Here is a 19796-nt window from a genome sequence, read left to right on the forward strand (position 1 = left end):
CAATATTTTTATTCAACATTTATTTTCCATTTAAAGCAAAATAAGGTCTGTAACCTTTCATATTATGCTGATTTAACAGAGATTGTCGGTCATTTTGCCCGGTTGTCCAAAACCCTAAAAGACAGACAATTATGAAAAACTTCTTCGTTGTTACTAGAATTTAGTATCAAGCAACTATGAACCGAAATTTTAAATCAAGCCATTCACCCAATCTAACCACGTCATCTAACCGTAAAAGGTTTGGCGGGTTCTTCTTACGTCATTTCCGGTTTTCGGCCCTAATCCCAACGACGAGAAACTTTTCGTATTTCTGGCAAACGAAAGGGAGACCAAACTCCATTTTTGGTAAATATCTTTTATTTAGGTCATAAGCTTTCTGTATTTGAAATGTTGCTTTGGGGTCTAGAGTATTCCTTTAATTCAGTGTACCCAACTAGTGACGACCATTTTAAAATACAGAGTGAATCATATTTCTGGGAAAAGAAAGGGAGATCGAATTCCATTTTTGGTAAATATCTTTTATTTAGGTCATAAGCTTTCTGTATTTAAATGTTGCTTAGGGGTCTAGAGTATTCCTTTAATTCAGTGTACCCAATTCTAGTGACGACCATTTTAAAATACAGAGTGAATCCTCTGTCTCTAAAACGATCTATACCGGAAGTCAGTATGGTAAGGTCTTGACGTCAGATTACGCTATCGCTAACTGAACTGCTTCTTCCTTTCATTTCCTAATACTGATAATATATTCTGGTTGTCAGTCCTTTACATGAAATCTCGACAGTTTTTGTAGGTAGAATCCTCGAGTATGACACTGTGAACGATACCCACTGAGCAGTACTTTCTTTTTCTGATTAATTGCTTTAAAGTGAAAATGTATACTGATATAATTATTCAAATTATCACAATTAGCGATCTTTCAATTCAGCATTTTTCCTCCGATACACGTCCTCGATGCTTTTTTTACCTTAATTAAATGTAAAAAGTGTATTTTCTATCTGGATTTAAAAGCCGTTTATAGAAGCAAATTGATAGAACAGAATGTGTGCACTGCATTCAGTATGCAAATATTAAACTTCGCGTATTGTTTCTACAGGTAGCCATAGAAAATTTATTCAAAGCACAATCAATTTTTTTCTTGGTTAAAAATGAGACTCTGCATAAGGGCTTGTTAAATTTATTTTAATTTGAGTCTTCTCTAGTTTACGACGTGATATATTTCTGCCTGATCATCGAGATAACATCCGATAGAAGGGATTTGGATAAACTGGCCGACCGGCCCACGCTTGGACACCGGAGCAGCTAAGTAAATTGCCGCAACAGGTTGCTTTCAAAATTATCGTTTTATTAGCGTCCTCTCTTAAGCCGATTTTTAATTTACTTTTTTTATGCTAGGCAACACAACGGCATTGACATCGCTCGCTCTCTAAAAGGTATTCTTGAACGTACAGCGGGTTTTTACCGAAGCGCGCGCGTACAACCGGGAATTGTCTGGGTTCAATAACTTGCATTTTTAATAACAATCTATTTAATTTCTTTTTCTTTCAGGACAACAGCGACAGGACTCGTAATCGCCTGAGTAAACTTTAATTTGGAATGCAAAGATAAGGTGGCACTTGTTTTATTCTATCGGGATGTTTTGGACGCCACGTAGCCTTTGAAATTTGAGAACAATACGTGACACAGCTATCGCCATTGGAGTGTACAGAAAAGCGGCGAAGCCTGCTTCTTTGTTACACACCGGACATGTAAGCATCGCCTTTCAGTTGCTCATCAAGTTGGGGATTGTTATAACAAGCGAACGCCTGGTTTTTTTAACTTTGCCAAGACGTCGTTATGTGGCCCTAAGCTACCAGGGATTAAGTGAGCGATATTTATGTAAACAGCTAAAGTGTCACAGTCTGGACATTTTCTTCACGCTGAAGTGACCTGGTCGATTTATATCACTTTCTATTCTCGTAGAATCATAAGAAGAAGCCCATTCGAGCTGTCTATGCAACATGGCGTTTTCAAATCTTCGATTTAGGAGATTATTTATTATTATGGCGTTATTGGCAGCGCTGTGCGCAGCAAAGAACCGCGAACAAGGTCACTTCGACGGCAATTCGTCGAGTTCGGTCGTCCATGATGGTTACAATAGAACGGTCTTATTGAACCGTGCAAGCGAACATTATTTGGCAATGATATTCCAAGAATACTCTGACAATTTGACCAGGAGAATCTCCACTTCGCGGTTTAAGGATTTGCTACACGACTTGAATCTTGGAGAGGTTGTCGTGACAAAGACGGTTAAAAAACACAAAGACTCCGACCAGCATCGGCGTAATCGGCACGCCAGGAGCGTGGACGGATCGCTGGGAAAGTTTGCTCTTAGATCTCCGAGGCAACAGAGGAGACAACGCGATGTAGACAAGTTCAACTTCAAGTCATCTTCGCAGGGAAATCCCGCGAGGTATCGGGAAAGAAAACGACGGGACGTGGGTGAACGCGGAGAATCACATGACGATCACGAACAGGTTTGGGTGACTTTATTCTACGTTTTTGCTGAGTGCTAATTAAACGGGGCTGTTCTGATTGTCATAACATCCCCAGCGTGTGTTAGTCAAGTTGATAAACGATAAACGTTCTTATGTTTATGTTTTCGCAAATTCAATATTCCTGAATAGCCATCGAACGTAAAGTATTTAAAATTTTAGGACAAGCGCTTTTTCACCACGCAACTATTCCCATGAGTGTTAGAAAAGAGACTTCACAAAGCGGAGTGAGGCCAAATGTCTTATTTGAGTATGATTGGTCCTTATCGAGATAGCTTGACGTAGATGAGGTCGCTAACTAAAGACAGCTAGAGAAGTTGTTTTATTTCCAATTGACTCTATAAGACCCAACAACAACCTGACTTTCACCTTTTGTTTTCTCTTTTGTAAAAGATTACACAATAGGTACAATTGTTTCTGAATCTCAAGTGACGTGTAAGAAAATGCTTGTGAAATATTGATTCACTCAAGATTACGTAACCTCTTTTAGAGCAAATTTACTTTGGCATACACAGGTAAAGCAAAGCTTTGGCTAACAGCCAAATTCTCTAAAGAACCGCAGTTAAAAGTAAGAAACGTTGGCCAAGTGAACATGAAGCTCTCTTGTTAAGATTAAAAAATTGAATGTGTAACAACGAATTTTTTCCACCTGCTCAGCCGAACGTGACCCTTCATGCGTTTTAATTATAGGCCTTGAATAATGCGGCGCTGTTTACGAACTTACTTATCTCCACTTTCTGCACCTAAAAAAAATCAAGTGGCTTAAGTCAGGAATGCTGCGATAGCAATGTAAATGCATTTCGTCTTAAGTTACGTACTCCAAAGGAATGGTGCTGTGCATGCAAGGCGTTCATAAATGAAATGTTTGAGATCGTGCTGCGTTATAACAAGAATAAAGGTTTTGCCTTCCTTCCGGCTACTGCGAAGAATCGTTGTGTAAAAATCGTTCCAAAAATGGTCAAGGAGGGGGAGCAGGGGTATAGGTAGCGCAGTGGTGAGAGCACTTGCTTCCCACCAATGTGGCTCGGGTTCGATTCTCGAACCCGGCGTCATATGTGGGTTGAGTTTGTTGTTGGTGCGGCTCATCCTCGTTCCGAGAAGTTTTTCTCCGGGTACTCCAATTTTTCCACCTCCTTAAAAAGCAAAATTTCTAATTAATCTAATTTTTAAATTCCAATTCGATGTGGAGAGTGTCCCCAATTAGTGCTCTGTGCTAAATGCATTGACCCTTTAATAACGTGATTTATTTATTTAACTCAGTACGTGCGGTTAATCTAGGTGTGGCTAAGTATTAAATACGATATGTGGTCGAACTCTCATTTACTGTGTCGTTGTTACCTGTATGTCAAGGGCATTTTGTAGCACTACCAACGAAATTCACGAAAAGCGGCAAAAACATGAATAATTTCTTTGGAATCCCCAAAACTGTCGCTTGAACTTAAATGGGAACAGGCTTTCTCTCAGCGGAAGTGCCAGTGGAGGTCGGGCTCATTTGTACTGATGCTTGCTCAATGGGAGTCATTTTCAGCCGCTTCAGGAAAGGGAGCGGGGGAGGAAGGGAGGATGGGGGGATTCTGAAAGCAGGGACAGCAATTTCAAAGCAATTCAACCGAAAAGCACGAACGCAGTGATGGGCAATCACACAGTAGCAAACCCAAAGAGAAAGCGAACGCTGCCAAAAAGGGATGATCATCTGGGCTTTTGTTTCTAATCTGACTCCCCATTTGCTAATCCTCTAAAACAATAAATGCCAATTAAGGCTTCCAAAACAAGCCCTTGAAACTTAGTACGAAGTTTGGTAATAGTTTCTGGTTACGAACTGAACTGAACTGAACGGGGAAACATGCGCTTAGCTATATGGGTCTATATGGTTTATTCACAAACTGCACCAGCTGCCTGGCTGCAGTCGAACCTCCCGTAAGCGACCACCCATAATGTCAAGGATATGTGTTCGCTTACGGAAGGTGCTCGTCGTTTACCAGAGGTCAGACCACCGGGGGTCTAAATTTCGGGTAATTTACATATGGTAATTGCGGAGACCTAACCCTTTTGCCAGTGCTTATCGAAACTCAAAGTAATAACTTTTCTTTAGACTGCCTGATTTAGGAGCAAACAATAAACGGCCTTTTTGCAATGTTACATTTCAAGCGTAAAACATCTATAACTTTCGCGTTTGTTTGTTTGTTACATGATCCAGTTGACGTTCTTTATCGCCACAATTTTTCTGTTGGCATGAGTAATACAAGGTTGAGATAGTTATCACCGGTCATGCATGTACATACATCATACTATTTACAATTTTTTCTTTTATCATGCTATTTACAAGATAAGACCGTTTTTTCCTACAAAGGATTCAACCTGATTAAAGTTTATTTCAGTGTACACTATAGTGCATGTGTATGTTGTTATCAATTGTTTCAATGTTGAGCTATTTCGGGAGACTCTTAATAATAAGTCGTCCGCTGTAATGATGTGGGCCAACACATTTTTCAATTTCCGCCCGTGAGAGATACAGCAGATTGTGTGTCAAGTGGTCGCCTACGGGAGGTTAAAAACAATTGAAAATTTTAAACAATCATCTCTAAAAGTGGTCGCTTACGAGAGGTGGTCGCCTACGAAAGTTTCCATGATTTGACTTGAAAACTTTTTGGTATTTTGGAAAAGTGGTCGCTAATGAGAGGTGGTCGTAGCACATGAAGGTTTGACTGTAGTTTACAGTCATGCTACGATAAAAATGAATGAATGAATAAATGAATGAATGAATGAATAAATAAATAAATAAAATGAGAGATAAAGTTGATAAAAATAATAATATACAGGATAAAAAGCAGTTAATGACTGCTACATCATCGTAGTATTGATTCGTTTGCTAAAAGTTTTCCAAAAGTTTTAAAATCAGATGACCCTCTAACAACATCAGGTACGTAAGCTGTTCCAAAGTTTGGGCGATTGATAACGCCAGGACTAAAGTCCAAACCTAGTGGTGCTAACCTTTGCGCATTTTCAGAATGTCCTTTCCTCTCAAGATCAACGTGCGTTAACTAAAATTAATCTTTAGTTACACGAGATCAAACTAAACTGTAGTTAGTTGCGGCCCAAATCATTGGTCCGTGCTCATCGAATATTGAAGTTTAATCAATTCATGTTTTGTTTAATCGCCTCACTACTGCTTAAAATGAGCATGCTTAGACCTGCGATTTTGGTTGGCTGTTAAAATTTTAACCCATACATTTGTTTGCAGTAAAAACTAATTCCATTATTTCCTTGTTTTTAACAAGATAGTCTTCGGATTTGCTGTTATTATTATTATTACTATTATTATTTTTATTATCATCATCATCATCATCATCATCAAAGTATCCTTTGCTATCCTCCGCTCGGCTCTCCTCTGCCTTAGAGGTTCCGGAGGAAGAAAACGAAATGTGGCCCTTCAGAACACCGACATTAGAATTGAGAATTTGACCGCCAGAAGTTGCTATATTTTTTTCTTTTCTTAATTTTTGTAATTTTAGTTGTTTTTTTCCAATGACTGAATATTATCCGCATATATTTTTAATAAGAGTTGTTTTTCTTAAGGACCTTATTTTTACTTCCAAATATTTTTTAGTCAGAATATGATCATATGATTTTTTTTTTATTAAAAATAAAACTGAATAGTGTTGTAACTTTATGACATTCATTAACAACAAACAACAACATTTTTTATTTTTTGCCAATAAATCCTTAATCCCTTGGCTCTGCAGATAGCAGTGCTTATCGAGGCGGGCCAGGTTAATCAGTAAAAGAAGAGGAAAATACACACAGTAAAAACTACAGATTGTAGATTGTAGTAAAAAGGAGAGATCGTCTCTTTTTAATCGAAATGAATTGTAAATATGTTTTAATAGTTCTTTTATCTAGTTATAACTTGTAAATAGCATTTTGCTTGGAATATGTTAATATAGAGATTATTGAGAATGATGTATTATTCTAGAAAGTGGCACAGGCATATTCGGAAAAAAAGAAATCTGAGTGCTCCTATCAGGAGTCGAACCTAAGACCTTCCGATTAATAGTTCGGATGCTCTACCACTGAGCTACAAGAGACTCGTGGGAGCTAAAATTGTTAAACTAGGTTCATGGGACAAATATACCGCCACGGAAACACTTCCTACGCTTGCTAATGTATTCAGTATTCAGCTGCATTTGTTTAGTTTTGGAATGCAATCAGTTGTTTTTAGCTAGGTGTTATATCTCGCTTTCATTCTTTTGACACCGGGTAATAAATTATTTACAAAGCCTTCAACGTCAATCTCGTGTTTACAAAAAAAAGAAACATTAATTTCGAAGTTAAAGTCTGCGTTCACCAGGCATTGGTTTTTGTTAGAAAGCGAGTTTGGTTGGAATGTTGGAGCACAACTCGTCAAGTAGTTCGTGAAATTGAATTCAGGTGATTTTTTTTATCCCTCCAATATGGAGAGAATGTTTCTCATATATCATTAAAATGTAAACTGTTACATGTATACAGTGAGGCAGCGACATCATAGTAACCTCGCAGTGTATCGTAGAGTGGGCAGAGGATATTTATAAGCAGATTCGAGTATTTTAAAATTACTTTTCGCAGTTTGCAACGTGTGATTGTTATGTTAATAAAATGTAATTTTTCCAGTTAGTGCAAACAGCAAATATACATGCATGAATTTATTCAGTTGTACATTTGGCTTTGCCTGCTAATATATTTGGAAACAAGGGAAGGTAAAAAGAATAGTTAAAGCTTTTTTGTAGATATCTTCAGTTTATAGAAACGTTTTTTAGTTAGTGCAAGTATTTATCATCCGAGATTGCGTTGGGATTCCTTTGCAAACATGTCAGCCATGTGGCGAAGTCTTGTTTGTTGTGTTAAACCTGACTTCTCTTCCAGAAGCAAAGTTCGTTGGCATATTTTCAATTCTCTGCTTCTCCCCTTAAACAGCGTGAAGTGCATTTAAAATAGTACGCGAATTCAAAAGAGTTTAAAGCTTTTTATGATACTGAAGTATTCCTTTGGCATTCCGTGCTTTGCAAAATTCATGAGCGGCCATTCTTTCCTTTTATAAGACAAAAGCTAGACCAAAAATTTGCATATTATTTGCAATAGTGTCTGAGAACACATACGTTTAGCTCGAAACTGGCAAGCCTGTTAAATTTGTTCCATAACTTTTACAACCGTGAATTGGCATCTGTAACGGGTATGTAACAAAAACGTATGCTCCGAGTGGAGGAATTGTGTTTTATTAGCATATTTTATAACGTGCAATTGGTGATGCATTTGTCCGTCGTGTTAAGTTCAATTCAATTCAATTTTTTATTCACACTTATTACAACAAAATACGATATGTTTTATAGGAAGAAAAAGGAAATTAAACGTGCAGAGCAATTTATTTAGTGATTTTACATTCTACGGAAGAAGTGCGTAGTGGCCAAAGGAGCAAGGCTTTCGTGTTGGCCACTACCTCAGTGCCGTTAAATAAAATAGGGGGGAATAGAATTTATAATACTGGTTAAAGAGCTCTGCTAGTTAAATTAGGCTTGGGAGAGGAAATACAACAGTAAGGAAAAAAGTGTTTACAGCAAATATATAAGTATATAGTATACGTTTATTTATTTTATATTATTTATGTGTGGCTATCAAGTAGAAAAAGTTTGTATTTCTTCTTAAAATCATTGTAAGGCAGACACTTAACTTCCATTGGAATTGTTTCCCAGGTTTGTGATGCCACGACTTAGTTAAGTAAATGCCATCAGAACAGTCGGAATTATCTGGCACGCTTTATTCCATGATGTTAGAGTATAAAACGAGTTATTAAGATGTAAATCTTAATTCTTTTGCCAGTGTCTGGGGGAAAATGATTTACTGCGCATTCATGAGGTAAGTCAAACCGTAGGAGTGAGTGAAGACGATTTCGTGCGGATCTGTCCATCGTTGATTCACCAACTTCACGAAGGTGTGTGTAATCAAGCTAAGCAGCCAAACAGCGACGCAGACGAACACGCCGATGGCAAAATGCTTCACGGTAAGTCACTTGACTTGCGAAAAGCTGTTAAAACAAGGAACTTTAAAGATTACAGCGCAAGGAAATAGCCTTAATATAAAGCAAACTGAAACCTCGTGAGGATTTACACCAGTGAATTGAAAGCTGATGAAAACGTCTAGCTTAGCTCTCCTTTTGCTTCCAGCATTGAACGCGAGGCGAATTCTTTGTACGAGCTAACTTGTTTACGAGGCCTGTATTTTGCGAAATATATTCAATGTCAGTCAGTCTCAAGTAAACACTGAAGGTCTCTTTGCACAGGGTCAGTCTCAAACACACCCTTAAGGTCTCTTGCCACAGGGTCAGTCTCAAACATACCCTGAAGGTCCTTAAGGTGTCTTAAGGTGTCTTGGCACAAGGTCAGTCTCATAAACATACCCTGAAGGTCTCCTGCCACAGGATCAGTCTAAAAAAAAAACACCGTTAAGGTCTCTTGCCACAGGGTCAGTCTCAAACACACCCTGAAGGTCTCTTGCCACAGGGTCAGTCTCAAACATACCCTGAAGGTCTCTTGGCACAGGGTCAGTCTCAAACACACCCTTAAGGTCTCTTGGCACAGGGTCAGTCTCAAACACACCCTGAAGGTCTCTTGCCACAGGGTCAGTCTCAAACATACCCTGAAGGTCTCTTGCCACAGGGTCAGTCTCAAACATACCCTGAAGGTCTCTTGGCACGGGGTCAGTCTCAAACATATCTTTAAGGTGTCTTGGCACAAGGTCAGTCTCATAAACATACCCTGAAGGTCTCTTGCCACAGGGTCAGTCTCAAACACACCGTTAAGGTCTCTTGGCACAGGGTCAGTCTCAAACTTACCATGAAGGTCCCTTGGCACAGGGTCAGTCTCAAACACACCCTGAAGGTCTCTTGGCACAGGGTCAGTCTCAAACTTACCCCGAAGGTCCCTTGCCACAGGGTCAGTCTCAAACACACCGTTAAGGTCTCTTGGCACAGGGTCAGTCTCAAACACACCCTGAAAGTCTCTTGGCACAGGGTCAGTCTCAAACTTACCCTGAAGGTCTCTTGGCACAGGGTCAGTCTCAAACACACCCTGAAAGTCTCTTGGCACAGGGTCAGTCTCAAACTTACCCTGAAGGTCTCTTGGCACAGGGTCAGTCTCAAACACACCCTGAAGGTCTCTTGGCACAGGGTCAGTCTCAAACTTACCCTGAAGGTCCCTTGCCACAGGGTCAGTCTCAAACTTACCCTGAAGGTCTCTTGGCACAGGGTCAGTCTCAAACACACCCTGAAGGTCTCTTGACACAGGGTCAGTCTCAAACTTACCCTGAAGGTCTCTTGTCACAGGGTCAGTCTCAAACACACCCTTAAGGTCTCTTGCCACAGGGTCAGTCTCAAACACACCCTGAAGGTCTCTTGGCACAGGGTCAGTCTCAAACATACCCTGAAGGTCTCTTGCCACAGGGTCAGTCTCAAACATATCCTAAGGTGTCTCGGGAAAGGGTCAGTCTCATAAACATACCCTAAAGGTCTCTTGGCACAGGGTCAGTCTCATAAACATACCCTGAAGGTCTCTTGCCACAGGGTCAGTCTCAAACATTCTCTGAAGAAGAAAGGCCGTTCCTTTCGAAATATTGTTAAATATACTTTCCTGACCGTGAAATAAGCCTTGCTCTTTTTTTAGATTATTTGTTCTTTAATTTTTTTTGGTGATGACATCCTTCACTACAGGATCCGGTACTTTTATTTTGTTGCGGTGGTCCTTGCAAACACACTTAATTACTGGGTTTCACTTATTAGGTAAACCCCGAGACAACAAAGTTTTTTGGTCATTTTCGCGCGAATTCGTTATAGCGGGGTGTCGTTTCTAATGAACCACTGATATAACGAACAAATTTGCCCAGTCCCTTTACACTTCAATTTATCGGGGTTCCACTGTCTGTGAACGTTTGTTTAATTTCTTGAGCGCTAACAAAGTATTAGTTAAGTTTAGCCTGCAAGCAACCTCTCCAATAGGCCATTTTCATGATTCAATTCGTTGTCCTGTTCAAATTCAAGTTTTGGTATCCCAGTGACCCTGGGATGGGGACGGGGCCGCCCCAATCCTCTTGCGGCTCGATTTGCTCGCCGCTCCCGCCCTCGCGTTTTCCCGCCAGTTACATCTATTTGCCTCGAGTTTTGATTACTTCATTGCGCTGTTTACGTCTTTTGTGATTGGTCGGAATAATGACTTTGGTTTTGGTGCTTCGACACTCAATGGAAAACTGTTATCTAAACAGCAAAAATTTGTTTGTTTTCCTAGTGTGGGGATATGGCGTGCTGGCAATCACTGTCATTAGCCTGACGTCAGTTCTGGCGATAGCAATCATTCCACTGATGGGTCGATCAGTTTATAAGAAGGTTATGTCATTCCTAGTGGCGCTAGCTGTTGGAACTTTAACTGGAGATGCGCTACTTCATCTTATTCCACACGTGAGTTTACTAGTTGTTATTTTTTGATGTATTTCTGGATGTTCGGCTTTTTTCTATAAATCCGTTGACATTGTATTTAGCTGGTTATTCTAAGAAGTAAAATAGATAAAGCGAAAGAAAAAGAAAGTGGATGAAAACTAAAGAAACGGACAAAGGAAGAATGAATAATTAAGCAACTGAGAAATGATTGAAGGAAGGGTAGAAGTAAGTAAAGAAGGTAGGATATATGATGGAAATGATAAATGAAGGAATGCACAAAAAACGAAGGAAGAAAGAATGAAAGAAAGAAAGAAGGAAGGAAACTGAATGAATGATTGATTGATTGATTGATTGAATGAATGAATGAATGAATGAATGAATGAATGAATGAATGAATGAATGAATGAATGAATGGATGGATGGATGGATGGATGGATGGATGGATGGATGGATGGATGGATGGATGGATGGAGGGAGGGAGGGAGGGAGGGAGGGAGGGAGGGAGGGAGGGAGGGAGGGAGGGATGGATGGATGGATGGATGGATGGATGGATGGACGAATGAATGATTTATTGATTGAATGAATGAATGAATGAACGAACGAACGAAATAACGAACGAACGAACGAACGAACCACTAAATGAATGAATAAATGAACGAACGAACGAACGAACGAACGAACGAACGACCGAATGCATGAATGATAGAGTGAATAAATGTAATGAATGTTAAACTAGTAAACGAAGGAATTTGGTTTTTTTTGCCGTTTTAGAACTTTTCTTTCAATTTTTTCTCCTGGTTGCTAGGCTTTTAGTCACAAGATTGAAGATGACCTTGAAGGACATAAGATGAACATTTATAAATCCTGTTTCATCCTGGCTGGAATCTATGTTTTTTTTATGGTGGAATGCATGTTAAAAGGTCGCTTGGCACGAAAAAAACGCTCACAAGAAAACCTGCATGTATGTGATGACGTAACATCACCGGATGAAATGGTAAGCCTCTTTTTATTCTGTCTGCAATCTCGTAAACAGAGTCCTCAGGCTCTTTGGCCAGTGGTTGGTTGCCAGCAGACCAACCGCTGGCCAAAGAGCCTGAGGACATGGCTACGAGATTGTTTTGTCTGCTAATTTGCCACGGAACCACTAGAAGACGTGAGTTAACAAACCGGTTTGTTAACTTAAACCTGGTACATTGGAATCTCGATTATTCGACCCCACTCTTTTTCAAAACTCCCGATTTTTCGAACCAAAAGTTGTTTCCCTTGAATTTGCTTCGGTCAGAGTTTTACTCCGATTTTTGGAACCCCCGTTTTTTCGAACCAAATTTAGTTTCCCTAAGGAGGTTCGAAGAATCGGTATTCTACTGTATTTTGGGAAGTACACTAACTCCAAACTGGTCGTTTGCAATGATGTGTATGGTTCTAGTGAAGATGTGCGTCTCTTTTGACAAATAAAAGTTAAAATACGTACTGTCCCGGTCTTTGTTAAGCTTGTGTTGAACTTTACCGAACTTCGATGTGAGTTCAATTTTTTTCAGTCCTTGATAGGGAATACAATTCTATACGAGCGCATTTTGAGAGTTGCAACTCAAACGAGGCAAAGAGAGTTGGATTTGTCGTCAATTCTCACTGACTTTTGTTTTCCAGTTTCGTGTATTCTGAGATAATTCGAAAATGGTGCAAGTTGCGACTTTTCATGTCAGTTTGTCCGGCGCCGCCAATATCCTGTTAAACTGGGCAGTTGGGCAGTTTAGAACAAGTTTACGTATATTTGTTATTTTTTAATCCTATGGTTTTGGTGTTTCATTATAAAACAGAGCCAGAGTCAAAAGAAAAAATGTGCCGTGGAATACCAAGGAATGGTTGGGTCCAGACTTGCTGGAATTCAACGCTCTGTCAGCTGCGACGGCGCGCATTTCCCTAAGGTCATCAGTCTCTTCACTGAGGGCTGTAAACCAACAACATGTGAACTGGAGATTGTGGAGTCTGGGAAAGAGGAACGTGCTAGCAACAACTTCGAGAGCTCCCAAGGAAAAGAGCTATTGTTGGAGTCTGGTTGTCATGGTCACCAGCGGGACTGTGTGAGTGAAAAAAGTAAGCACCGTTTTAGTGACTCTGCTCTTGTGGCCGTGTCACAGGGCAAGTCTTACGTTCAGCATTTCATTTACACCAACAACAACTTTGCTGCCAGCGCCAGTGACTCTGACGGCCAAACCAATCACAACGTCAATCAAATTCGTTGTTACCAAGGAAACCAGTACACGTCCCCAGTCCCCTCTGAGATCACCAACACGGAGAGCACAATTGACAATGGAGATCAAAGCTTCGAGGAGGAAGACCGTGATAATCATCATAATGATCACCACCATCATCATCACCATCACAGCCACAATATTGACAAGAGTACCTCCATTGCCACTGTAGCGTGGATGGTGATCGTAGGCGACGGTTTTCATAACTTCAGTGATGGACTTGCCGTCGGCGCGGCGTTTTCGGCGTCTTTGACCACCGGTCTCACCACATCTATAGCAGTATTTTGTCATGAGCTGCCTCACGAGCTAGGTAAGACAAATAACCTGAGCGTGCGCTGATTGCCACATCTATCAATTTTTCCTTGTTTTATTTTTCGTGAAAGTTTCAGAAAAATCGCGACTTGCGTTTCACAGTTTTTCTCGTTCTCTTAAACTTTTAATAGGCTGATTTATCAACAGAACGGGAACGTCATTTAAGGACGCGAGGGCGCGCGGAATGGGTATTCTTGATGCGCGCGCCTTTGTCAACTGACGTTCCCGTTCTGTTGCTCAATCAGCCTAATGGTGTCCTTATAAACAACTGTGAACACAGCGGGCAGATTTTATTTTTTTTCAAACTGGGGCGCGAAATGCGAAAATCGAGAATCACGCGATCTCTGAGTGGCGAGCCGCGAAGCCGCAAGGCCCAAGGAACTAGAGCGGAAGCAGGAAGATAGAAGGAATAAACAATAGTCACTGTACTTCTTTCATATTCAAATATTGGGTCTCAATGACATATATGACTTTTTTCAACAAGGTACCTCTCCTACTACGATTACCAAATGTTTTCCCCCAATTGACAGCTTCCGTTGATATCAGCTCTGCGCTTGCTGGGATTTATACTTTTCGAAGCCGTAGAGGAGAAAGGAACGGCTGTACGCCTCTAAAGCAAACTAGGGCAGGGAAAAAACCGCAGGATTTGAGTTTGAAAGTAGTGAAGTTGTCGTTACTTTTCCCAGGAGTTCCTTCCGCCCTCGTTACTCGCCTCTTGCTGCTTCATTGCTTGTCCCTCGAAGAATTATATATCACGCGCTCCACTAACCTTGAAGAAAAGTAGCAGTGGCTTGCCCTCTAGGAGAGGAAGGAATGATTGACATGTAAACGTGTTTGTGCCGTGTTTTTCCGTTTCAGGTGATTTTGCCATCTTGCTCAAGTCAGGTCTTACCTTTAGACAAGCTTTTGCTTACAACCTTGTTTCAGCCATCATTTCCTATATTGGCCTTGTATTGGGGATCATCATTGGTGACCTTCAGTCCGTTCACTCTTGGGTCTTTGCGCTCACCGCTGGAATGTTCCTTTACATTTCTCTAGTCGACATGGTAAGTCACGTGATATCCCTGGATTTCTTTTACAAGCATGTAATGATCCATGAGCGAGAAGCGAGAAAATGCGCGTGTAAAATCTAGAACAACCTGTTTGTTAGTTCGCTCTACAGATGATCATTAGACTTGCCAGGTACTCTCCAGGGAGGCAGGAAGAACTGCGTGTAAAACTCTGACAACAAACTTTGACATTACATTGTTGGAAACGTCTAAATTCTAAATTTTAGTTTGAAAATTAAAAATAATATTCAAGTGTGCTAGAAATTGGATACGATTATCGTCTATTTTCGCTTTTAAATTCCCCGCGCGCGGTTATTTTTGATTTTGTGACGTCATACGGTTGCCGCTATTGTCAGTGAGCGGAAGTTCTTTTGTGTGAAACAATAGAACAACCATATTACGCAGTGAAATTCAACATGTCGGCGCCCGGGAAATTTAAAAGCGAATATGAGCGATGATCAAATCCTGTTTTGTCCGACACAAAAATATTATTTCCATGTTTTTTAACAAAATGTAAAATAAGATTGAGAATGATGTATTATTCCAGAAAGTGACACAGGCATACTCGGAAAAAAAAATTCGGGTGCTCCTATCAGGAGTCGAACTTAAGACCTTCCGATTACTAGTTCGGATGCTCTACCACTGAGCTACAGGAGACTCGTGGGAGCTAAGAGATGAGATTGTAGTATCAACAATATAACGTTAACCGCTTATTTCAATGGTGAAAGTTTTCTTTAAACTTTTTCAAAATCTTTGCATTCGCTTCTCTTTTCCGGTGAGAGGACACCCTTGAGCTTCGCGTCCCTTCCGACAACAAGGCGCTGTTTTTTTTTATCACATTGGTTTGTTTTAACGAACACCTTTATTTTTGTTTTTTTCCTACGCAGCTTCCTGAACTTAGCAGCTACATTCAAGAAGGAGGCGGTTGTTCTATAATATTATCACAAAACTTGGGGATTTTGACGGGTGTATCCATCATGTTCGCCATAGCTCTATTTGAATATTGAAACTTTTTATATTTAATTAGCTTGGTAACGAGATGCTTTAAACCCCAAACCTTTGAACTCGTTTAATTTCGGACAAAACCGGTCGAGAGTTTTGCGATCCGAAGTTTTAGATGACCGTTAATTTTGCAATGCTCCTTTAAATAGATCAGTAAGGTGCATCTTCAGACTGAGAATATGCTGGGCATATTGTTATAGCAAAGTACATTTGTGAAGTGTAATAGTAATATGAAATTCTAGTTCCACTGTGTAAGGTTTCAATTTCATTATAGGGTTTAGAATAGACTTACCCTCAAGCCGTCTTCTAATGCGCTGAAAGAGTGACCAACGAGCCGCGAAAACGGACCTTGAGAAAGTCTATCTTTAAAAATTTGTGCGATGTATTGTTTGTTCGAAATCACGGGAAATTTTACCAAAGTTAATCGTCCGGAATTAATCGCTGTCAAACTTGGGGTTTTAATGTAGCAATGCTGCCAAGAACAATTTTTTTAAAGTTAATGTGTTTTAGGACTATTGTTATTTACTACACAGCTCGTTCAAATTAAAGCCGTCGAATTTATTCATTACTTCGTAATATGTACCTATTTTTCTTTTGCAAGTAGCTAGATTATAGGCAGTCATTGACGTATAAGGGGTTTAGTTTCTAAAGAAACTGCGGCACTGTATGGGTGGGGAGTAGAAACGAATGTTTGGTTTATCAACAAAAGGGGTATCGAATGGTCCCATTCAATTTTAAAGTGCTCGCAAAATTTGGCCTTTGCTCGAATTGCTCGCAAAAATTGCACGGGTGCTCGCTTGCTCGTGCTTGCAAAAATTTTGCAACTGCTCGCATGCACGCATTCTCGTTAACATGTGCTCGATTGCTAGAAATTTCGTTAATCCTATTAATAATTAAAAGAGAGATTCCGGCTAGCGGAAAATTTACGAAGTACTCGAAGTGCTCGCTACTCGTCAACTGTATTTTTCTAAAGTGCTCGCTGCTCGCCATCTGTATTTTCTAAAGTGCTCGCCGCTCGCAAGAACAATTTGACAACTGCTCGTGCTCGCAAAAATAAACACAATGCTCGCATGCTCGCAAATGCTCGCAAAGACCATTCGATACCCCTAACAAAGTTGATAACTAAACCGGGTAAATTGGCCACCGTAAAGAGATTCGCTCTGACAAAGGGCTAACGCTCGAAACGTCAGCACTCGAATCTCTTTACGGGGGCCAATTTACCTTTGGTTATCAACTCGGTTGATAAACCAAACTGTCACTGATCAGGAGCCCATTGCTCCTGTACTGATGTAATTCCGTAAAGGGAAAAGCTTAAATAGTTGGATTTTGAAGAAATTCTCATTTGTGGGATGATAAATGTGGGTATATTTTTCATGAAAATCCCTTTTTGTATGATGATCGTTTTGGTAACAAAAGAATTTTTAAAATGAATATTTTGATATGGAAATCAGAAATGGGGGGGCTTTTTAAAAATTTTCACTTAAGTTTCGTTCTGGGGCTTTTTGATTGCGCTTTTGCGATGGCTTCTTCGGCCACAAAAAGCAGCTTGTTTACTTTTTACCTCCACGAGGGTTTCACATAATTCCGATACATTATCTGTATCACTGCGCATGGCACATTAATTTAGTGAACAATTAAAGTTTTATCAGAATTCTAACCATCTGTTTTATAGGGACGTAGCTAGAGTCTTTGTTAGTAATTCAGTACTCTCCCACATTCTACAGCCCGCAGAACAGGGGCTACTTTTTATCCTACTTTTTATTTAATGCTAGACTAGCCACAAGCCTTCGTCTTAAAGCCTCCGAACATGAGCGACGCGCGACCGAATCGTGAAAACATTTCCGCCTGACTGGAACGTGCTAAGTCAGGGGCTGTTTACACTGAGGGAGGAAGAGCCTAACGCTAGGACGATCCTAGAACGCGGATCATCCTGGCGACATATGTTTTCTGTATGTAGTTACATACAAAAGGTTGTACTTGGCCCTAGCGCTAGGATCTTTCTAGCGATAGGGTCTTCCTAGCTCAGGGAAGATCTTAGATCTTAGAGCTAGGAAGATCCCAGCACCATGTAAGCTACCTTCGCTCGTAAGGTCCTAGTACTAGGGTAAAAAAAATAAAATATGGCGGCGGGAATCGAATTAAAATATTCCCAACATTGACTAGTGGATGGGATTTAGCTTAGCATACAATATTACAAAGTAAGGGAGTTGATTGTTGACGTAAAGATTACATTGGGGCTGATTTTAATTTTAATTTTTTTTTTCAGTTCATTCTTAATTAGCACTTTGTACAAAGATATGGATGACTAGATTTTAATTTGATTCAAGTAAAATTCATCGGTGATAATAAACTGTCATATAATTTCAAATAGAAAGAAGCGTAGTACCTCAAGATTTTCATTTTAGCGATAACCAAGTTTACCGAATTGAGCGATAACGTATAGATTTCGTCTTATTTATAATTTGTTCAGCGGATAAAAGGAAAAATTTTTAAAGTGTAGTTTTCGCTAAATTATCAGGGGGATCATTTAATTAAGTTTTCGGTAAGAATGATAACCTTGAGGTAAATAAGTTTCAGGAGGTTTATATTATACAGTATATTTAAAATAAAGAGTTGAAAATCAGAAGTAAAATTTTTAAATAACTTTTAAAATGATGTTGGTGCAGCTCGGGCTGTTTTGGACAATTCTTCTCGGAGAAAAATGTCTGAATATCAAATGAAAGCTCAAAATTTTGGAACCGATAGGAATTAGAGACATGAGTTAAAAGGATTGCAGGTAGTCCAAAGTTCTTATCGCTAACGATTGAAACGTTTTCAGAAAAAAAGTAAAACAAATTTCGTTTGTTTACCCTGCTGGAATTCGGTCATTTCGAAAACCTGATTAACAGGCCAACAAGAGCATCCTTCGGCCATTGCCGAACAAGAGCACGAAATAAATGGAAACATCTGCAGGCTTTAGTTGTTCAAATCACATACTGTGAAAGTGTTTGTTCTTCAGCTCATGTTACAAAAGAAAAATTAGGGAGGCAAGAATTGTTTAAAGCAGTTTAACCCGTGCCTAAAATGATTGATAATAAATAAAACTTGTGTGGGGAAACAATACTTGTTTTCTCTTTTGTGTGCGTTATGTTGGTTCTTATTATAAACACCAAGAAGGGGGATTTCAGTGACGTTAACTTTTTATCGATTTTTGCAGGACACAAGGCATGATGTCTGGAACTTAGGATAGCTAGCCCACATTTTGAATTTGACCATCCATTGTCAAAAACACTTACTTTTTTGTTATTAGTTGTTTTATAAGAGGAACTTTGGAACCTCTGAGCGTTAATGGCAAAACGACTGCAAAGTTATGGCTGGTGTCATCATGATCATTTCCAAAAAAAAAAAAAAGGGAGGCAAAACTATGATCTTTTTACCATGTGATGCTTTTTACGTCACCTTAGCAAACGTCTCCGTTTTCACCCGTCCACACTACTGAAAGGGATCGTTTTCAAAACGATACGTTTTCAAACGTCTCCACTTTTGAAATCATCTTAGAAAGTCTCCGTTTTCGTCGGCGTTTTACTGTGGTTGATAGGCGAAAACATATCAAAAAGTATGCGTTTTCAAACGCAAACGCAGTAGTGTGGATGGGACTTCAATTTTGTCATTTGACAAGAACATGCGTGACCAGAAACCCCACCATTAAGTCGAACTCGGTCAACTCGAACTCCCCGTTAACTTGAAGCCAGTTACACTAGGTTTGACAATTGTAAAGTATTTCACCGAAGTGACTCGTGATTGTAAAAGAGGTACCTGTTTTTCAATTAATTATTAACAGGATGCTTGAAATTCAGCACCAATTCCACGAACTCGAACCTCCGCCCCGGACCTCTGCTAACTCGCACTATTTTTGTTCTCCCTAAATTGGGAGGTCGAGTAAGCGGGGTTCTACTGTATATAATTTTATGAGAATGATGTATTATTCACACATCATGCACAGGCATACTCAGAAAAAGAAACACAAAGAGATACAAGGCTACAGCAGACTCGTGGGTGCTAACACAGTCCCTACTATGGCATTATCATTTAATATCAATCAATACCAAGCAAAAAAGCCGTCGTTTGGGCTCGTCACGCAACGCGCTCCCTCCCGCCCACCACACCAAGCGTGTTGCGTGACGAGCCCACGAATGCTCATAAATCTGAATGGTCT

General features: G+C 39.9%; 1 protein-coding gene and 1 non-coding gene across 2 annotated transcripts; one reads left to right on the forward strand and one right to left on the reverse strand.

Annotated features, from left to right (window-relative positions):
* Positions 1 to 1478: 1478 nt before the first annotated feature.
* Positions 1479 to 18701, forward strand: LOC146459451 (metal cation symporter ZIP14-like). The gene is made up of 7 exons (XM_085089449.1): positions 1479 to 2513; positions 8382 to 8562; positions 10838 to 11007; positions 11792 to 11980; positions 12804 to 13548; positions 14409 to 14596; positions 15487 to 18701. Exons 1-7 carry the CDS (start codon positions 1998 to 2000, stop codon positions 15604 to 15606), a joined length of 2109 nt encoding a protein of 702 aa, XP_084945575.1. The 5' UTR covers positions 1479 to 1997; the 3' UTR covers positions 15607 to 18701.
* Trnan-auu (transfer RNA asparagine (anticodon AUU)) lies at positions 6544 to 6616 on the reverse strand. The gene has a single exon. It is a non-coding gene; the product is annotated as a tRNA-Asn (tRNA).
* Positions 18702 to 19796: the final 1095 nt, after the last annotated feature.

This window comes from Pavona decussata, unplaced genomic scaffold, assembly GCF_977016875.1.
Source record: "Pavona decussata unplaced genomic scaffold, jaPavDecu1.1 SCAFFOLD_219, whole genome shotgun sequence".
Taxonomy (NCBI): Eukaryota; Metazoa; Cnidaria; class Anthozoa; order Scleractinia; family Agariciidae; genus Pavona; species Pavona decussata.

What these genes read in the sequence shown, in the direction of transcription:
- LOC146459451 (XM_085089449.1), top strand. Translation starts at nt 1,998, where the DNA reads ATGGCGTTTTCAAATCTTCGATTTAGGAGATTATTTATTATTATGGCG. An exon ending in CGATGGCAAAATGCTTCACG is followed by an intron (nt 8,563 to 10,837) that starts GTAAGTCACTTG and finishes TTGTTTTCCTAG; the next exon opens with TGTGGGGATATGGCGTGCTG. An exon ending in TGAGCTGCCTCACGAGCTAG is followed by an intron (nt 13,549 to 14,408) that starts GTAAGACAAATA and finishes TTTCCGTTTCAG; the next exon opens with GTGATTTTGCCATCTTGCTC.